The following is an 18,348-nucleotide window of genomic DNA, read 5'->3' as shown; positions in this document are numbered from 1 at the left end:
AAATCCTGACATTTGGCGTGATTGGACAGCTACAACATCCATCATGAGAGTTGGGCGAGTGTAAATAAAAAGGCACCAAAGGTTGCATCAATAAAACTCTAAAGGCAATTGTATGACTATAGCACTCATCCTGATAGATTCTATATAGACACACAACAGACACATTTTTGACAGACACTTTTGACAGACATCTGCAAGTATACTTTTGCCTTGTTTGTGTTTTAATTCACTATAATCTTTACTGACATTTAGCTTACAGAAGGTGGAAAGGGCACAGACATTGTTTATTTCATTTCAACCGTAAAAGCAACAAGACTTTCTGCTGGATGAGGATGCAGTCTTCTGTTCTGAAAAAAATTAAACTTTTTGCAGAAACTTAACTGTGAAGTGGAGAGAGGATACTGATGAATAGGTCTTCTGTGTGCAGCATTTAATCTTAAAAATGACGAAATACATACAACCTGGATGATGACAATCTTAATTACAGAAAATAATTTGAATGCAGTATGTTTCACCTTTTGCACCTCCTGCAGTGTACCATTACCAAACCCTTTAAACAGCACAATGAGTATGGATAGTGTGATGTTAGGATAGCATGTGTGCTTGTCAGTATACAAATGTGGCACAGAGCGAAAGCAGACACGGAATTAACATTCCACCACCAAACAGACAACACCATTAGTCACTATTATCCTGAAACCATGCAGTGTCCAGAATGTTACGGATGACTGGAAACTCGGTGAGGGGTGGCACACTTGGCAGCTGCCACATATTAACTCTATGAACAGATCGCAGACAAAGCAGCTGTCACTGCTAAACACAACAAACAGGATGAGTTGTTTGTCTGAATGGATATAGAAGCATGGATACACTGAGCTGCTTGGTGTGTTCTCAGTTTGAGGTGTGCTCACTGAGACTTTTATGTCTGAGCTTATTCCTCTCAGTCCTGCATAAGTTTGCGTTTGACAGTCGAACTCTCCGATGTGAGGTGAACAAAAAGAGCTCCGGCTGCCGTCCGTGCCCTCAGCTCATACATGTCATAGTCATGGGCCCACTCCACGCTTCCCCAGTGCTGAATCTGTGCAGGAGCGAAACACATGTTAGAGAATAGTAGGATTGTCTGCAGGGAGAGCAGCAGGAGCTTAATTGCTACACTGAAGGCGCTGCATGCAGCAGTGCGAGATTTAAAAAACAAATCCTAGCAAAGTCAGCTTCTTCACTGCATTGTACATTGTGTGCTACCAGTTTAGGTTCCATGGGGAATGTGATGAAAACAGAGGAGGGTGCTGTTGTTCCAGAAAATAAAGCAAACCATTTCAGCTTTTACAATTACACCTCCAACATGTTTTTTTTGCCTGCTCTTCATTTAATCCAATGAAAACTTTGACTGAAGAATAAAAGATTCTCTTTGCAAAATAAATACAGGGATTCCTTAATAAACGTGGTTATGAGCAACACTAGCACTATAAACAGTGTCACAAGATAGAGGCTACCAAGCATCTTGACCAGGGACTCATTTGTTTATGGTTAATAAAGGAAAGAAGTACGCTAAACGATACCATCTATAATAAAGTTGATGCTAAAAACGTTTTGCTACTCTCCTACCTGGTATTCCTCCTCCAGTCTGGAGAGCAGCACGGCCTGTTCCACCGTCAGATGTCTGTCAATCATCCCCATGGACAGCACAACAGACTTCAGCTGGGTGATCACATACTCAAGTCCTGCACAGGAGAAACCATATTACTGTATAGCTCTGTCCTACGACAATTAAAGCTCATTAAAATACTGTTAATGCAAACATTATTAATAACACAACTATTACTTATTTACAATTACCACAAACAAAAACATTTCTATCAACACAGTTTTGTCATTAGAGTATGTATGATAATATTTTGCACCACAGTTAAATCATCTAAATCATGAAGTGCACGTAATTGTTAAAAGTGCTTATCTCGGATCGGTTTGGGGATGTTTTACCTGTCAGGGACCAGAAGGTGTAAGAATTCAGGTGTTGCCGGAAAGTGTCTTTGGTGGCCTTTGGGATCTCAGGACCCAAAATACTGGACGAGGAGCCAATAGTGACATTATATCTGCAATTAAGTTGTGGGAAATAAAGACAATGAGGAAAGGATTTAATATGGTAACTACATTCACGAGGGCTATAAATCGGTATATAAATCGCTTTAACATGTCTCGACTGTGACAAAAGCTAATGCTGCCGTTACCTGCTTTCCATCCAGTGCAGCACAGGGTCCCACTCATTCTTCTGTAGCTCAACCAAACTGTGGGGCTCATCGACTCTGTAACTACACAAAACAAACACCAGTAACATTTAAAGCCACAACTGCAGGGAAAGTCACTTTCAAAAACAGCTCTGCAAATAACCAACATGTAAATTCTAAGTGGACAAGCTTGTCTAAAATGCAGGACGGCATCTTTTCTGCAGCAATCAAGTCCAGGATGAAATGATATGACGTGTGTTGTTTCATCCTTTTCTTGTCATTGTGTTGATTTTGTCTTACAGATAAACACGGCCTTTCAACTGAAAAGGTGTATCTTAAAAAATAAAATAGACATTTAATATCTATGTTGTCATTGTGTTGATGTTGTTAGAAATGAGCTCCGGCTATATATGGATGTACAGAACACAGAATAAGTAATCGTTGTTATCCATGGCAATAAAGCCAAGTTTTAAAAAGCAAATTTCATTAAGGTTTAGTTAATAAGTTAATATGTAGTATACCAGACAGTGTCAGTGTCCAGGAACTTCAGGGCAGCACTGATCATCTGGTCCTTGTTACGTTGGGTGGGATTGTCCAGAGCTGTGTTGCATAGCGTACTCTGCAGGAAGAGAACCAACATTTCTCTTTCAGTCAGTTACATTTTTGTTAAATATCCTTTACCAGTGGACTCTCTCGTCTCCTCTCTCTCCTCCTGCCTGTGACCCGGAAATCAATTTCAGAACGGCATCTTGAAAGATGTCTCAATTCTTAAAATGCATCCCAAGGAGAGAGCTCCAAAGGTATGGTGTATGAAATTAAAAAACACATGCAAAAAAAACTTTGAATATAGCAGTCTTAAAGAATATCAAGCTTTAAAGCTTTACACCCCCTCCAGTTGTACCAGGTGCATAGTGTAGAACTTGAGTGTGTCCCTTTGAGCGTCCCACTCGGTTGCGACGGCGATAGCCAGGGCTTCATTTGGCACAGTGAACAGCTTCCCTCCTGGTGTTTTCAGTTTTCTTCTGTCTAGGTTTATCTCATATAAACCACCTAAATGGAAAAATTGGAAATAACAATTAAACACATCTCTCATATCTCAGCTTCACAGTGAAGAGCAATCAATCACAGAACTGCCATACTCGACCTATTTCTGGTGACTTCTGACACTTACCTTCCCCTTGGGATATACTGACATCTTGATAAAATCTTCTTCTTTCTGGAAACAGCAGAACACATCACATCAGTCGGCACGCGCACAGCAAGGTTAAGTTACAGCATGTGTTGCTGCAGCAGAAAGACAGAGATTATGCATATTGATGATGTGTCTTACCTGCTGTGGCTGAGGAGTAATTCAGAGCAAAGCGAAATTGCTGACTTCTTGGGCACATTTGACTGGGAGAGAGGATACCTCCAACATGGCTCTGAAGTCTAACAAGGCTCCTCAACATAGCGGCAGTTTTGTGAAGATGTAACATGAATGTTTTTAAGAAAAGCTAGCTGACAGGCTAGGCTACCCGTTTCGTTTCTGACCTCAGTTCGTTGTATGCCACATTTGTATACGAGTAAATGTTTTTCGTATTAGCATCAGCTCTTGTTTATACTGTGACGTTACTGGCGACCTGTATAACGTTGCTGTACCTCTATTCACTGGTGCACATTTCTTCCTCGGCTTTCTAATAGCATCTCCGGTGTTCTGAAGCGTGCGTGTGACCTTCTGTGTTTGAAAGAGACGCAAATAGTTTTTACAGCAGGGAAGTGTAGTTTTTCTAAGTGCTTTTACGCACTGTAACACTACAGATACAAAACTACAGACGGATATTCGCGTAAAGCCTTCCGCAATTCGCACCAATGGGCGTTAAAGATGTAAGCAAGCTGAACTCTGTTGGCCAATGAGAAGGGCGGATTCTGCTGCTCGAAGTCCACATACTTTTCTGGAAGCTTGGCGCCTGGTAAACTAAACTCTGGAGGATTCGGGGGGGATTTTAATGTTGGTGGACCTCTCAGTCCGCTCCCTCCTCGTCGTAGACGCCGACAGAGACCATCGCTCGGACGGCAATTGACCAGGTTCGGTGCCCAGCTCGCCAAGCGGGAGCCATGCCTGTCCCCGCTGGATACGTCAGCGACTCCCCAGCAGCGGCCTTCGCATCCTCGGCCTCGCTTATTCCACCGCCACCGATAAACACCCAGCAGCCCGGTGTTGTCACCTCGCTGCTGTACAGCGGCTCCAAGTTCAGGGGCCACCAGAAGAGCAAAGGGAACTCGTACGACGTTGAGGTTGTTTTGCAGGTGGGCCTGTTAAACGTGTAATTTACTATTCAGGCCAGCTGTCAGGGGGATTTGATGATCTGTCAAACGGGCGCTGTGATGATTGACAGCTGGAAACCCAATGAGCCCTGGCCCTGTGGTTGAGTAACTCGCCGCGCTAGCTGTGGATATAGCAGTGCCATCGACTCTTTACTACCAACACCTTTCAACCACAAAGAGGCATTTTATGTAATGGTGTCATCAAAAACACTGATAGATAGAGACTTCACAGAAGTTTGGTATCTGCATTTGTTGGAGGAGTTTTACAAACCTGCACGTGTATGGCTGTGTTGTGTGAGGGGATATTAGTTATGTCATGACATCCTATTATGTGATTTGATTACCACTTGCTGTCATTTGAATGTAGAAGAAACTACAGCTGTGAAGTAAACAACATTCTCTGTTGTTTCTTGTGTTCTCGTTGTAAGCATGTCACCATGGAGGATTCCTACCTGTGTGGCTACCTGAAGATAAAAGGACTGACTGAGGTGAGAGGAGTGTTTCCCTTTTTATTAAGCTGCGTCTGGCCACTAATTGTTTATATTATGGATACTGTCAGGTTGTGCTACTAACGATTCAACTGTCATTCTGTACAAAACTATATATAATAAGTTACAGTATCATATAAATCATAATATGACTACAGTGATTATCAGCACAAGTGACATTTTACCCTATAATTTGTTTTGGGATGAAACACTATTCGGACAGACTTTAGAATAGGCGTGACATACTTTCACTTTTAAAGAAAACACAAAACGGCATGTATCCGATCGGCAGTGCCAGAGCAAACGATAACATCACAGGTGTCTGTTGCATTCGCTGTCGCAGGAATACCCAACTCTCACCACGTTCTTCGCCGGGGAGATCATCAGCAGGAAGCGGCCGTTTCTCACCCGTAAATGGGATGCGGATGAGGATGTGGATCGTAAGCACTGGGTAAGGCGAAAGCTTCAGTCGTGACCTACACGGGTGCTCTACTGCAGGCTGGTTTTCCCGTGACATAATCCGTTTTACTTTTTGTGTCAAGGGCAAGTTCCAGGCTTTCTACCAGTATGCAAAGACGTTCAACTCGGATGATTTTGACTACGAGGATCTGAAGAGCTCTGACTATATTTTCATGAGGTGGAAGGTAAGTTACTGCCTAAATAGAGCGTGGACCATATGTCGTAGTAAGTCGCCTCTGAACTGCAGCTTTTCTATTTCTCACCCCCGTCCGTCCCCGCAGGAGCAGTTCCTGGTCCCCGACCACACAATCAAAGACATCAGCGGAGCTTCCTTTGCCGGATTCTACTACATATGCTTCCAGAAATCCACAGCAACGATCGAGGGCTACTACTATCACAGGAGCTCCGAATGGTAACGCAACACAACACTAGTCGCTGTGAGGGGAAGCGGAGTCATTTTACGAATCGGCAGACTTGTTGCTGAAAGGTTGCTGGATCAAACCCCAGGCCAGCTGGAAAATCTGGTTGGAGAAAAGTCCTTAACAGATAAAAATGTCCAGCTTTCAGCAGCGTCTGTCAAGGTGCCCTTAATTCCAAATTTCCCCTTGCTCAGATGTTTAGTGTATGATGAATGTGGCCTTTTGAACAGCTCATAGTTGGACTGTGTAACCTTATATGGATGAAGCAGAACAATCTGACTCTCAGTTTGTAGCATTTGATTAATATGGTTGTCAGGCCTGGCTTTAAGCAAACTGAGGCCTGCTTGTACTTTAGTGTTTTCAATTTCATTTGACATTCTTTGGCATTTCTTTCAACTCCCTCTGCACATAATGGTCTGGCTATTGTTACAGAAGCCCTCTGATTGTATTCCTTTCTCCGACCAATGCTTGGAAGCAGTTTTGTTTCCCTCTGTTGTATGTTGGTTTTTCCAAAAGTGGTAAATTATTAACAGCCAGCGCTTATGTCATTCCTGCTATAACATTGGCATTTAGCACTATTGTGAGGACTGAAAACAGTATTAACCGTGCAATGGGAACGTTGTTATGGTCTTATAAAGGGCTTGTTTAAAAGAGGAACTCCGGGGTGAACTCTGCCAACCACACATAAAGAAAAGGCTGAATATGAGCATCAGTCCAGACTGTGGTTTGCCCTCAATTCATTCTGTTCCTCAAGTATAACTGACTAATGGCTTTCAAATGTCGACGTCCATCTTTTTATTCTAGTAAAACCTTTGATTTCGGGGTTGTTTTTGACAAACTGGACTGAATGCGACTTCTTTAAGAAGTAAAGTTCAGTTGTTTTGGTGACGCCTCTGTACAGCCCATGTGCAGTTTAATTCAGCAGCAAACACTCTGCAGAAACACAACTGAAGAGCACCTGTTATATCTGTTAACTGTGCAGCCAAACAAACTATCATAGTTGTAATGAATATGTCGGTCAGTGGTCTGCCTTTTACAGCAGCTCTTCAACTAACTACTGTAGCTGCTCTTCTTGTTACTCTGCAAAAACAAAAAAAACGCTGAAAGGGTTTGTTTTGTTTTTTTTAGAAGCATATTTGATGAACGATAACAAATGCATGGTGTTTCCGGTGGCTTACCACTAAAAAAAGCCCCGCCGTGAATGTTGAATGTTTTTAATGCTGTAATATGGTGTTAAGTAAGCAAACAGTAACCAGTAAGGCTAAATGAGATCAAACTACACTGGGTTACATGCATCTCGTATAATGAAGGCAGTTTAAATCCAGTAGGGGAGAGGCGGAGTCCGCCACTAACAGTGATAACTTGTATATAGGGAGGCAATTGCTGAATGGCCAATGCAGAGAAAATGCTGAACAATATAAAGTAAGAAAAATGGGGGTTGATTTCATTACAAATCTTAAGGATTATGCCTTTTAAACATAATAAACCACCACAAACTATTTGGATTATCTGATAAATGCTTTGTCACACAGCTGAAAACGGGCTTATGTCATGTACCTCTAACATGTACTGTGTTTGTTATGCTGCAGGTACCAGTCTCTAAACCTCACCCACGTTCCCGAGCACAGTGCAGCCATCTATGAGTTCCGGTGACCCCGGCCGGCATCGTGGATCTTTTCTTGATGGACACAGACTTGAGGCAAAGCGGAGGTCTGCAGATGCTACCGAGAATGGGGGAAAAAAAGGAGAACGACTAGGGATGAGAATTTTGGACTGTGGAGAAGTGCAAACTCCTACATGTTCCCAATAAGTGGACGGACAGTGGATTGACCGGTGGACGGGGATAGCGGACAAATGAATGTATGGTTGAGAAGAAAGGAAGAAAGAGCCGTTGTGCTCCCTGGCTGGAGCTTGTAAAGTTCCAACCAGCAGCAGAGACTGGGTGTGGCTCACATAGTGTACCCCGGTCTCCTTTCGTTTTAACGTCTGGTATTAAAAAAAACCCTTGGCGCAGTATCTCGAGACACTTTATAAACTGAGTTGGGAATTCCCCTTCTTGTTTTGCAACTAGAAGCGTCTACGTTGGACAAGGATTCCTCTGAGGAGTCTGCTCCTACAGACACGACCTCTAAAGAAGTAGCGTCTGTGAGGAAGAAAAACACGAGTAGTTTGGGTTCATGATTGATTGGAGCTTTAATCAGCCCATAAGCTAGAATGGCAGTATTTTTTGGAGCTAAGCTGGGTCTTTGTTTGCCTGCCAAGATGATATTTTGTTATTTTACTCTAAATGATGGAGGCAGAGTGACACTTTTAAAGGCTGCAATGTGAGTGACAAGCAAAACGAGCTCCCCCCCCCCTGTTCATACAACTCCATGGGAGATTATTATCAACATGTGATTGCTGTGGATTTTGCTCTATTGCGTTACATTTGCACAAACATGGACTATATGTTACTAATGCTTGCAGTCAGGATTTACACTTGCGTGCCCTCGTACACAAGGTGGCAGGACAAGCTTTTTAACTCGTTTTTTAAGGGTTTGACTGCACGGGGGAGTTCAGAGCCAAAACAATCACTTAAAAGTATTAAAAAAAAAAAAAAAAAAGTATTTTTACTTTGCACTCTGCATTTAACAAAGAGCTTTTTACTCCCTCATTTGTCATTTTAAATGAAGATCCCCTCTATCCCCACGTTTCTGTCCCCTCGACTATGCAACACTTTCAACATAGAGCTCTTTAAACATAAAACCTGCAGTTTTCAGAGACAGAATTTTATTCTATCCTCATAGTATATGAAAAGAAAAAGAATCTATCTTAATAAAAGGAAATATTTTTGTTAAATTGCCTGTGAAAACATTACCTGATCATGTTCCCTTCCCACGTGACTGTGCCATCTTTCTAAAGCTTATCAGAGTTGTATTATAACAGTGTGTTTTTTTTTGAGAATAAGCCTGGATTTGATTGACGGTGTGGCTGTAAAGAATGGATTTAAAAAAAATCATATCAAAATACCTTTTCACTGTGTCTTGCTTGTTTGACCAATGTGGTTAGGTGATATTTTCATAACACACCTCAAGTTAATTATTATTTACTCATTTTAAAGTCTAAAACATTGTATGCAGTTCAATAACAATTCAAAGTATTTGTCAACACTGTCAATTAATAAACTTGATTGTGTACTTGAATGCAAAAAGAAGAGTCGATAACAATCCTTTTTACCCCGCACCGCCCTCTGGTGTTTTGAAACTTTCACGCAATCTTTGTTGTTTTAGCATGAAGCCGACACAATATGACACAATGCTAACATGCTCATGTCAAGCAGGTACAAAGTTGACCATATTCACCATCCTAGGTCAGCATGCTTGCATGCTAATCAATTTGTAAATCTGCTAAATAGCACTAAACACAAAATACATCTGAGGCTGTTGGGAAGAAAGCCATTCATTTTTACTAGTCATTTATTTAAAACCAGTGACCAAAGTGTTGAACAAACTGAAATCTTGACCTAACGATTGTGCTAGAAGAAAAGTCATTGGTTTAGTTAATAGGCGTACAATTCACCCTGAAGGGGGCATGAATGTATGTAGCAGATTTCATTGCTATTCATCCAGTAGTTGTGACACCTTACTCAAAACTACAAAAGTCAACCACATGGTGGCGCCAGAGGATAAAGCAGCCACAGTCGTTTTGTGCAAAAAAAAAATCAAGAGATCACCAAAGTTGTTTGGTGAGGATTCATTCTTCGGGCACCGTGGATATATTTGTACTACATATAATGGAGTTGCAAATCCATATAATAGTTGGAAGTGGAATCACATACGAAATGTAGCTCAAGGCTGCTCGGAGATCTGTCTCCATAGTCTCTGATATGCATACTGAGTAAACAACATGCAGAGGGCTGGCACAGGGTCATTTACGTCACAAAGGACAACACATTAGCTGCGTTTCACACAGGCGTCTGCGTAGAGTATCTGGAACATCACTTTAACAATTCGTTGTAGAACAAAGGTCACTTTTATCGTAATCAGGAAGTCGTGATCGCAAATCAGCCAGGCGTCAGTATTGACGCCTCTTCGGGTTTATTATGGCTTGTTTAGGGTAAACCGCTTGAAGTGCTCTTTCGGCCGTCAATAGAATAAACATTTGCTGAGACACCTGGTGTCACAGAGAGTTCACACGAAACCATTTGAGGACACAGCTTCAAACACGTACAGAGGACATGTATAACATTCACTGATTATTAAATGCATAATAAGTCATTTCGATTTTCCCCCCAAACACCCTGTATCTGACATAACAGTTCCATAGTGTTACTTTAGGCACAGAGACAGCTGCTTCCTTGTCACTAGTGTCACAAGCAATAGACAATGAAGAGAAAGGAACATCTTGGGATTAGTAAAGTATTTCTGTAATGCTGCCAAGTACTGTACTTATGTACAATCTTGAGGTACTTTATTTAAATTTTCTGCAATAGTTGCCATATTTGATGAATGTATTGAACGCTTAACATTGAAAGTGTCCTGTGGGTTTTTAGCCTAACTATTGGATGGATTTCTAAAGAATTCTGTACAAACATTCATGGTTCCCAGATGATGAATCCTTGGTGATCTTCTAACATTTATAATTATAATTTATAATGGCGCCACCCTGATCGGAATTTGTACTTCTGAGTGAAATGTTTCAACTACTATTGAAAGATTTGAAATTTGGTTCAGACATTCATGTTCCCCTTTAGGATGAATTGAATTTGTGATCCTTAAACTTTTCATATAGCGGCCTTATCAAGTCACATTTTCAGTTGGTCCAATGCAATATGAGCAAATACCTTTAAAACTAATGACAATCCCTCACCTGTACTTAGCTGTGCTTAGTGTTAACCAGCCAGCTGCCAACATGCTAATTCAAGATGATGAATAATATGATAAGCATCATGACGTGCAACAAAAGTCCCCAGCCGGAATCAAACTGGCAACGTTGCAGCCATGTGGTATGCGTGAACTGTTGTGGTGGGGAGAAAAAAAAAACTATTCAATAGTACAGAGTGAGTCCTAAAATACTGAAACAAGAAACATTGAGGAAAGAAGTTTGTCTTTAAAGTATTTATTCTCTGGCCAGAGAAGGCTTTCATCGTCATACAGACTGCAGAGTCTGCAGAAGAATCAGCAAAGAATCTAGTGTCTCTCTTGCTTATCTCAGCTCACAGGGTGGGGGAACATCAGGTATTTACATTATCACAATTGATCAGCAGTTGCATGGTCCCCATTGACCCCTCCAGTCATCCCCTTCATATTCTGAGCCTTGTCACACAAAGACACGTGTCTTTATTACTCCTGCCTATCTCTGAGAATCTTCACACCTCAACAATCTCTGGATGAACTGCTCAGATAAACTAAGGCAGTTATTTCATTTTGAACATGCAACATACTTTCCTTTCCCCCTCTTACTACCGAGTTCAATTGAGGAAAACAAATTCCAGAAGAGCAGGTATACCCTCTTCTGGAAGTAAGTACGTGTGTGTGTTCATTTCACAATCCAAAAAGTAAGTGATTCATATTTGTGTGGTGTCGCACACAAAAGAAATCATTTGAGTGAGAGGTTGTACAACACACACACACAAAAAATACATGCAGATGTCTGATTAAGATTGTCTTTTAACAGAGGATAAGAATGTGCCCAAAAAAATTACAAGGTTAATAAGATCAAAAATAACAGTAAAACAAACATTACTATACAAAACTTTTACAGCAACTGTGAATCCCTTGGCTATTGCATTTTGGGTGAGTCACATTCCGGAGAGGGTGTATAATGCAAGTAGATTTTACCTTGGGTGTTGTCGTGCATACGTTATTAGATCTCTGTAGATCTGATTTCCTGGCACTGACTATAGAGTACCAGTCACTGGTCTCTTCAGTGCCGCACAACTGCTTCCGTCACTTCTCAGAAGCTGCACACCCTTTTTACGCCCCACTGTCTGCTGTGCAACTGGGCGACGTTCAACCCCGCCTCACCACTATTTACCAAAGACTTTACCATACTGGCATTGATCAAAAGCTTTCCCACCATGTTGCACGTTTAGTGCCAAGACTGCAGCTTCCTTGTAGCAGCTGCATCAGGCTCGATTACCTTGTGTTAGATTGTACCCATGTGATCGAATCATATATTCCCTTGACAAGAGGCAAACTGTGCGCCAAAACAGATCCTGTTTTCATATGTCCGTGTTTATTTGATCACAGATTGCAGCATGTTTTTTTTTTTTTTTTAAAGCATGTTAATTAAAAATATGCCCTGTCCGTTACATGTAACACCATCAACTGTTTGTTTTTTATTGGATTTGATATGGTTCTCCAAAGCAGTGATTCTCAACTGGTGGCTCGCGATGGGGATTGGAGGGGATTGTTTTTATGCAGCGGAGTTATTCACACTCATTAACAGTATTTGGCGTTAATGCCTTGTAATGCTAATAGACACCCGCCATTTCACAGTATAGAAGAACACCCACACACTTTGTTTTCGTGTGCTAATTGAGCGAAACGCAAGTAGGACACCGACTACATGAGATATGAATGTTCTTACATTGAGGACAAAAGAGGGCAAACACCTCAGTGTGTTTTTTTGCGGCGAGGATCTGGCACAAGCAAGTAGGAAGCCGTCAAAACTGAAGCGGCATTTGTTGGATCAATACGCAGCGGATAAACTGAAAACGAAGTTGAAAATTTGGCTCGCGGCTTGTCATTAAGGGGTGATGGTGGGTCCCGCAGCGAGACCAGTTGAGAACTGCACCAAAGGCAAACACCAAATTGTTCAGTCCTTAATGTCTGTGTAAAGGTTGCTGGGCAATCTTACTCCATCTCATGCAGTGTTTTTATTACTTTCTTAAGAATTTGGCAATGTTTGCTAGAGGCTGTGCTGCAAGTCAGGAAGCGTGTTTTAAGTCACGTCCTCATCTGTTTGGTTTCCATTTAACTGAGTTGCTGAGTTTGCAAGAATTACCTGTCCATATATAATCAAACACACAACACAAATGACTTCCTTGTGACGACGAGGAAGGCGCTTTTGCCTCTTCCTCCTTGTTTGTAATTAGTCACGTTTAAATTAAAATGGTCAAAGTGTAGGAAAGTTTTTGTTTTCAGCCAGTGAATTTTGCAAGATGTTAACATTTGTGTGTTGTGTAAATGCCCGGCAGACGTACAGGGAAACAAATACTATGAGCCACGAACCTGGGAAGTTTCTGACAATTCCATTGTCAGTTCCATTGTCAGTTTCAAGGCAACCTAAACAAAGAAGGGATTGTGAAGTGAGACCAAAGCAAACTAAATGATGCTCTGTGCCTGGGGTGCTTTGTGGGAAGTTGTTGTTTTTCTTGGAAAGGAAGGAAGGTCTTTTTGGGAAACAGATCTTTTTATCACAGTAATACAATGATTGGCACACGGACACCCACTGCATAGCTAAACTCTGAACTGACCCTCACAAAAAATGTTATTATCTTTGAGCCTACAAATGATCCTCATGAGTGATCTGTGTTGATGCCCATAGGAATGCACACAATCAAATCTCATTTAGCGTCTCATTTCTTTGCGGCCTCAGACAACAGAGTCTTATATGTGCTAAACCAAGACTCTAGATTTTAGATAATTCCATAAGTATTGTTTTCTTCCTTCAGAATGAATCACAACCCATTACATACACAAATTATTAAAGTTGTTTCCTGATTCCCAAAAACTAGACCTAAACATTTTGAAATGGTGACACCATATAATATTTAGATTACACCAAAACTTAAAACAATTCATGTTTTCATTTTTTTTACAACTTATTATTGTTCTTAATTGAAGTTAATCATGACAATTTCATTAAAGAAAGTATTACTTTCATGCAAATGTACAGGTTTCTGACAAAATGCTGGTTTATTCTCACATAATTTAATATTATATAGTATGTTTAAGATTTCTTATATCCTTAGTATGTTTGTATGTAATATATATTAATAAATATTTAAGATGTGGGGATTTCCAGAGTCAAAATTCCAGAGTCACGGTCCTCTTGTTCAGTGTGGAAACCTCTTGTGGCTTTACACACAGGTGTTGACATCTCCTCGGGTCGTACACGAAGCTGGACAGTCCTGACCTTTTACACCACATCACTGTGTGTGCTTGTGTGAGTGTGTGTGCGATAAAATACTGGCATCACTTCAGACAAGGACTCCACACCCACGTCCATCTGATGAGTGGTCGGGATAACCCCCTCCGACTCTAGTCCACCCCTGCAATCCTCACTTTGAAGAAACACCTGCTCCTCCTGACCCCCCCCCCCCCCCCCCCCCCCCCAGACATGGGCACGTGCTCACCTTTGCCCATTTAGTCAGTCTCAACAGACGTACGCATACACACCCGGCTCTCCACACTATTTCCTGATAAGGGATATTGCTGGCAGATGACAAGTGTGAATGATTGCATGTGTAAAAAGTTTTTAATTATGGGAGTTGAGGATGCTGGAGATGCAGGGAAGTGATTGAGAAAGACAGCAGCTGATGTAATAAATTCTTCAGAAACTAAAAGGTAAACATGTTTACTGGGTGAACAAAAGCTGTTTTTTTTTTAAAAACTGGTGCGTCGAAATTTAAAATTAAATTAAAAGTTTGAAAAATGTCGCAGCAAAAATGAGTAAAATACCCCCAACCATGGATCAGCTGACATCATATAGGAATTGTCAACATTTTTGGAGATGTTCTTATTTGCTGTCTTGTTGAGAGTAACATGAGAGGATCAATACCACTCTTGTGTCTGTCCGTTAAATATGAAGCTACAGCCAGGAGACTGCTAGCTTAGCATAGTATAAAAACTGTAAACAGGGAAACAGCTACCCTGGCTCTGTGCCAAAATAATTGCTTTTAGGAAGGGTTATGTAGCCTACTTGACTTCTTGGCCAGGAGCAGGCTGACTTAAAGCATGTTAAAGCATTCAGCTAACATCAGTGCAGTAGTCAGACTGACTCTTTCTATTCTTTATCCAAGCCAAGCTAACTTCCTGGCTGTATGTTATCTAATATTTAGTGTACAGATATCGTCGTTAGCTAACTCAAGAAAGTGAATTAGCAGGTTTTCCAAAATTTCGACCTATTTATATGAATGCACTGTTACTTTGGTAATTTGTCACAAAATATGTTTTTAATATTTGTATAACAACATAACACTATTATATTTAGGCTACAGTCTCTATAGGGGCACATTTGGATCAAATGTAGCATAATTTCAACTGATGATGAAAAATGAAATTATGAACAAATACAACTATATTATCAGTCATTTAACGTAAGTCATTTGTTTAAATAATCAATTAATTTATAATTAGCTGGGTTTTTTTGGTGACTAGTAGTGCGAGTATCTATTCTTTTCATGACAGATACCTTTTCCCAGCTCCCCATTCTCCTGCATGACATCTGACTTTGATGTTAATTTGACTGCCAGAAGATCCAGCTACACTTGTTTGACCACTCCTCTCTGCATGTGTGCATCCTTTTTTCCAGCCCTCAGGTGTTGCTCACTCCGACTCCGCCTCCGTTATGTGAAGCACATATAAACCGCAGCAGACTCTCTGATCTGGCAGAGCAGCAGAGGCAGTTCAGCTAGACACTGAAGGTCAATAGAGCAGCTTTTCATCCTGAGAGCTCAGACACAAACAAGTGGACGATGGCCGGTGAACAACGCTTTGTAATCAGTGCCCGTATTATCGGAGCCGTCCACAGGGACACACCAAAAATGAAGGTGAGTCAAGACCTCAGTTGTTACTTATGTGAGGTGTTAAATATGTCTGTGTTTGTGGTAAAGTTTCTGGTCTGAAATCTTTTATTTTTCTCTCTCCACAGATGCTCATGATATCTGTGTTGTGGTCTGACGAGACTGAAGTTATTGTCTACAGGTCCTTCAAGAATTTCAAGAAATTTCATGTAAGACCAAAGAAACTCCCACTTGGTGTACTCAGTCTGCTGTTTATATCGTAGGAATAATTATTAATTCAGATGTGTTTTTTTTTCTCCAAACAGGGGCAGCTGAAAAAGAGGTTCCCTCACATGAACGCTTTCAGGAAAAACGACAGAGTGATCCCCAAATTTAGTGGTAAGATTATTTCAACTCTGTGTTACAAGGTGTTTATAAATGGTCTCCTGTGAGCAACTGTGTATTTATAGCAATTAATTAGAGGAATAGCACACAAAACAGTTTAATATCTGTACAAACATGGTTTGTTTTAGCTTGCTTTTCCTCCTATTTGAAGAAAAATGCTTTAAAGATGATGTTCATCTTCTTCTCAGCAAATCTAGTATTAATCCTGAAACCGTTTCCTCTCCTCTCTCCAGGGCAGGCCAGGAGGAACAGCCTCCAGCAGAAAGGATCCAAGCGATCAATCCAACGCATGAAGTTCCTGGAGAGCTACTGCGACAAGCTGCTGAAGTGCGACCAAACTGTGACTCAGAGCTCAGAGGTGACTCAGTTCTTCATGCCCAAAGACCACGACCTGCAGCCAGACTTCACCAAGAACAGGTAGGTTGTCATGCCAGTGTTTAAGTCAAGTCACGTGATAGTTTAATAGAAGCTCTTGATTCTTACTCTGACTTCTCTTTCACACAGCATCATGATCCTGATGTCTGATGATCTGCCCGATGGCTCAGGTGGAGGAGGCGGTGATATGACTCACCAGCATGCAGGCAGCATCACTCACCCGATTGTCACCCAGACTTACCGCTGCGTGGCTGCTCACGAGACAAAGGATACCAAGAATCGTCCGTTTAAGGTCGCTGTGGACGAGAAGCTGGATGTCCTGATCAAAGACCCTGCAGGTCAGTGCTTCACTTTCATGCAGTTCCTTCCTGAAAAGCAGCAAAAACCTTGAGCTTCCCCCAAAACCATTTCTGTCATGCTGAAAGTATGTTTTATTTCCTCTCCAGGTTGGTGGCTGGTGGAGAACGAGGATAAGCGTTTGGCTTGGTTTCCTGCTCCCTACCTGGAGTTATCGGAAGGAGAGGACGATGATGATGCTGGATTCCAGCTTGCAGGTGTGTGTTGCTTGTAGTCACAGTTGTAGTTTAATGAGCAAGAATGCACGTAGAACAGACTGATCTCATTTAACAAGCTGGATTACAGAAGTGAACCTTTGTAAGCTTGACAGTGGTGTGACATCATCTGGCATTACTGTGAAAATCAATGCATGTCAGATGCATCTACTTCATATTACTATGAAGATTAGCTGTTAAAAACAACTACCACAGTTGAGTTCTCTTTAACCACTGGACGTTAACATGCATCTATTCCTTTCTACCAAAACTCACTTTTATTAAGACAATATGTATCTGTACAGCAGTTCCTGAGCTTGTTGTCTTGTTTGTGACCTTTAGGTGCCCTGTACTGTGCCGTGAGGAGTTACTCAACTAAGAAGGATGACGAGGTGTCAGTGCCCATTGGCTCTGTGGTGGAGGTGCTGAGGAAGTCTGACAACGGCTGGTGGTTCATCAGGTATACCCCAATCTTATCTGTCAACATTGCAAACAGTAGAGAATAGGAACAAGGAGCACATTACAAAGTGTTGTGGTGAAGTGTTCTTGAATGCCTCTTCATTATCTTCACACGAAAACACACTATGATACACGGTATCAAATATTTCTTCGTGCGTTAAGATGAAATGTTATTTCTGAACTTAATCGAGTTGCCATAGTTGGCAATTGCTGAACAAAGTTGAAATAAATTCCCTTTTCTTTGCCATCCTCTGCAGATTCAATGGCAAGGCAGGTTACGTCCCCTCCATGAACCTGCAACCATACAACAACCCACGGTTAGGCCTTTACAGCCTGCAGAGAAAGCTGCACAGTTCCACTCTGAACCTGGCAACCAGCAGGGAACCTCAGGCTCCTCGTCCACCCAGCATCAACGAAGAAAACAGCCCACAACGGGATTCTGCGGCCGGGCGTCTCTACAAGGCCCGATCTCTGGACGTCCTCTCTGAGACCTGGTCGCAAGTACAGGCGGAGAGGGATACCGCAAACTCAGATGGCCGCTTACGCAGCGAGAGCAACACAAGCACCGAAAGCAACACAAGCACCGAGAGCGACACAAGCACCGAGATCAGCTTCTCCGGCTTCTACTCAAAAAGCCAATCGTCTTTAAGAGATGACATGCTGTGTGAGAGTCCCACAGGCAGTCCTGCAGCTTCCCCCCAGCCTAGTGTCAGTGACAGTGGGAGAATCAACCCTGATCTCATCCTCTCTGACCGCCGTGGCTCCAACACTAGCTCTGACAGCTCTGAATCTGACAGCTCCAAAGGAAGTGAGACGGCTTCAATGGCTCCCAGGATGCCACCCAGACCAAAAACCGAGGAGATCCTGACTCGCTGCACCACCATGACCCGCAAGGCAGCCCTGGCCACCAAGACCCGGCTTCACATTCAGCCAGAGTCGATCCACAGCCGCTAG

The 18,348-nt window shown here is 41.9% G+C and overlaps 3 protein-coding genes across 4 annotated transcripts; 2 read left to right on the top strand and 1 right to left on the bottom strand.

Moving 5' to 3' along the window:
• Nucleotides 1–202: 202 nt before the first annotated feature.
• Nucleotides 203–3,957, bottom strand: atpaf2 (ATP synthase mitochondrial F1 complex assembly factor 2). The gene is made up of 8 exons (XM_076092873.1): nucleotides 3,556–3,957; nucleotides 3,397–3,441; nucleotides 3,127–3,275; nucleotides 2,747–2,844; nucleotides 2,229–2,309; nucleotides 1,981–2,093; nucleotides 1,606–1,721; nucleotides 203–1,078 (listed from the first exon to the last, which is right to left on the bottom strand). The coding sequence occupies exons 1-8, from the start codon at nucleotides 3,698–3,700 to the stop codon at nucleotides 941–943; spliced, it is 885 nt and encodes a 294-aa protein (XP_075948988.1). The 5' UTR covers nucleotides 3,701–3,957; the 3' UTR covers nucleotides 203–940.
• A 164-nt stretch (nucleotides 3,958–4,121) lies between these two features.
• LOC142951663 (glucose-induced degradation protein 4 homolog) lies at nucleotides 4,122–9,088 on the top strand. Of its 2 annotated transcripts, none has more exons than XM_076093358.1 (6): nucleotides 4,122–4,511; nucleotides 4,958–5,017; nucleotides 5,361–5,468; nucleotides 5,560–5,661; nucleotides 5,758–5,888; nucleotides 7,485–9,088. In XM_076093358.1, exons 1-6 carry the CDS (start codon nucleotides 4,320–4,322, stop codon nucleotides 7,546–7,548), a joined length of 657 nt encoding a protein of 218 aa, XP_075949473.1. In that variant the 5' UTR covers nucleotides 4,122–4,319; the 3' UTR covers nucleotides 7,549–9,088. The 2 variants fall into 2 exon arrangements, with proteins under 2 accessions (XP_075949473.1, XP_075949474.1); XM_076093359.1 differs by lacking the exon at nucleotides 4,122–4,511 and adding an exon at nucleotides 4,535–4,823.
• Nucleotides 9,089–15,759: 6,671 nt separating this feature from the next.
• Nucleotides 15,760–18,348, top strand: LOC142951270 (NADPH oxidase organizer 1-like). The gene is made up of 7 exons (XM_076092765.1): nucleotides 15,760–15,834; nucleotides 15,931–16,003; nucleotides 16,243–16,426; nucleotides 16,514–16,722; nucleotides 16,831–16,944; nucleotides 17,278–17,395; nucleotides 17,652–18,348. The coding sequence occupies exons 1-7, from the start codon at nucleotides 15,760–15,762 to the stop codon at nucleotides 18,346–18,348; spliced, it is 1,470 nt and encodes a 489-aa protein (XP_075948880.1).

Source organism: Anarhichas minor, unplaced genomic scaffold (genome assembly GCF_050575085.1).
Source record: "Anarhichas minor isolate MPS153535 unplaced genomic scaffold, ASM5057508v1 ptg000017l, whole genome shotgun sequence".
NCBI lineage: Eukaryota > Metazoa > Chordata > Actinopteri > Perciformes > Anarhichadidae > Anarhichas > Anarhichas minor.
Note: the sequence above shows the minus strand (reverse complement) of the source record. Positions and strands in the feature narration are given on the sequence as shown.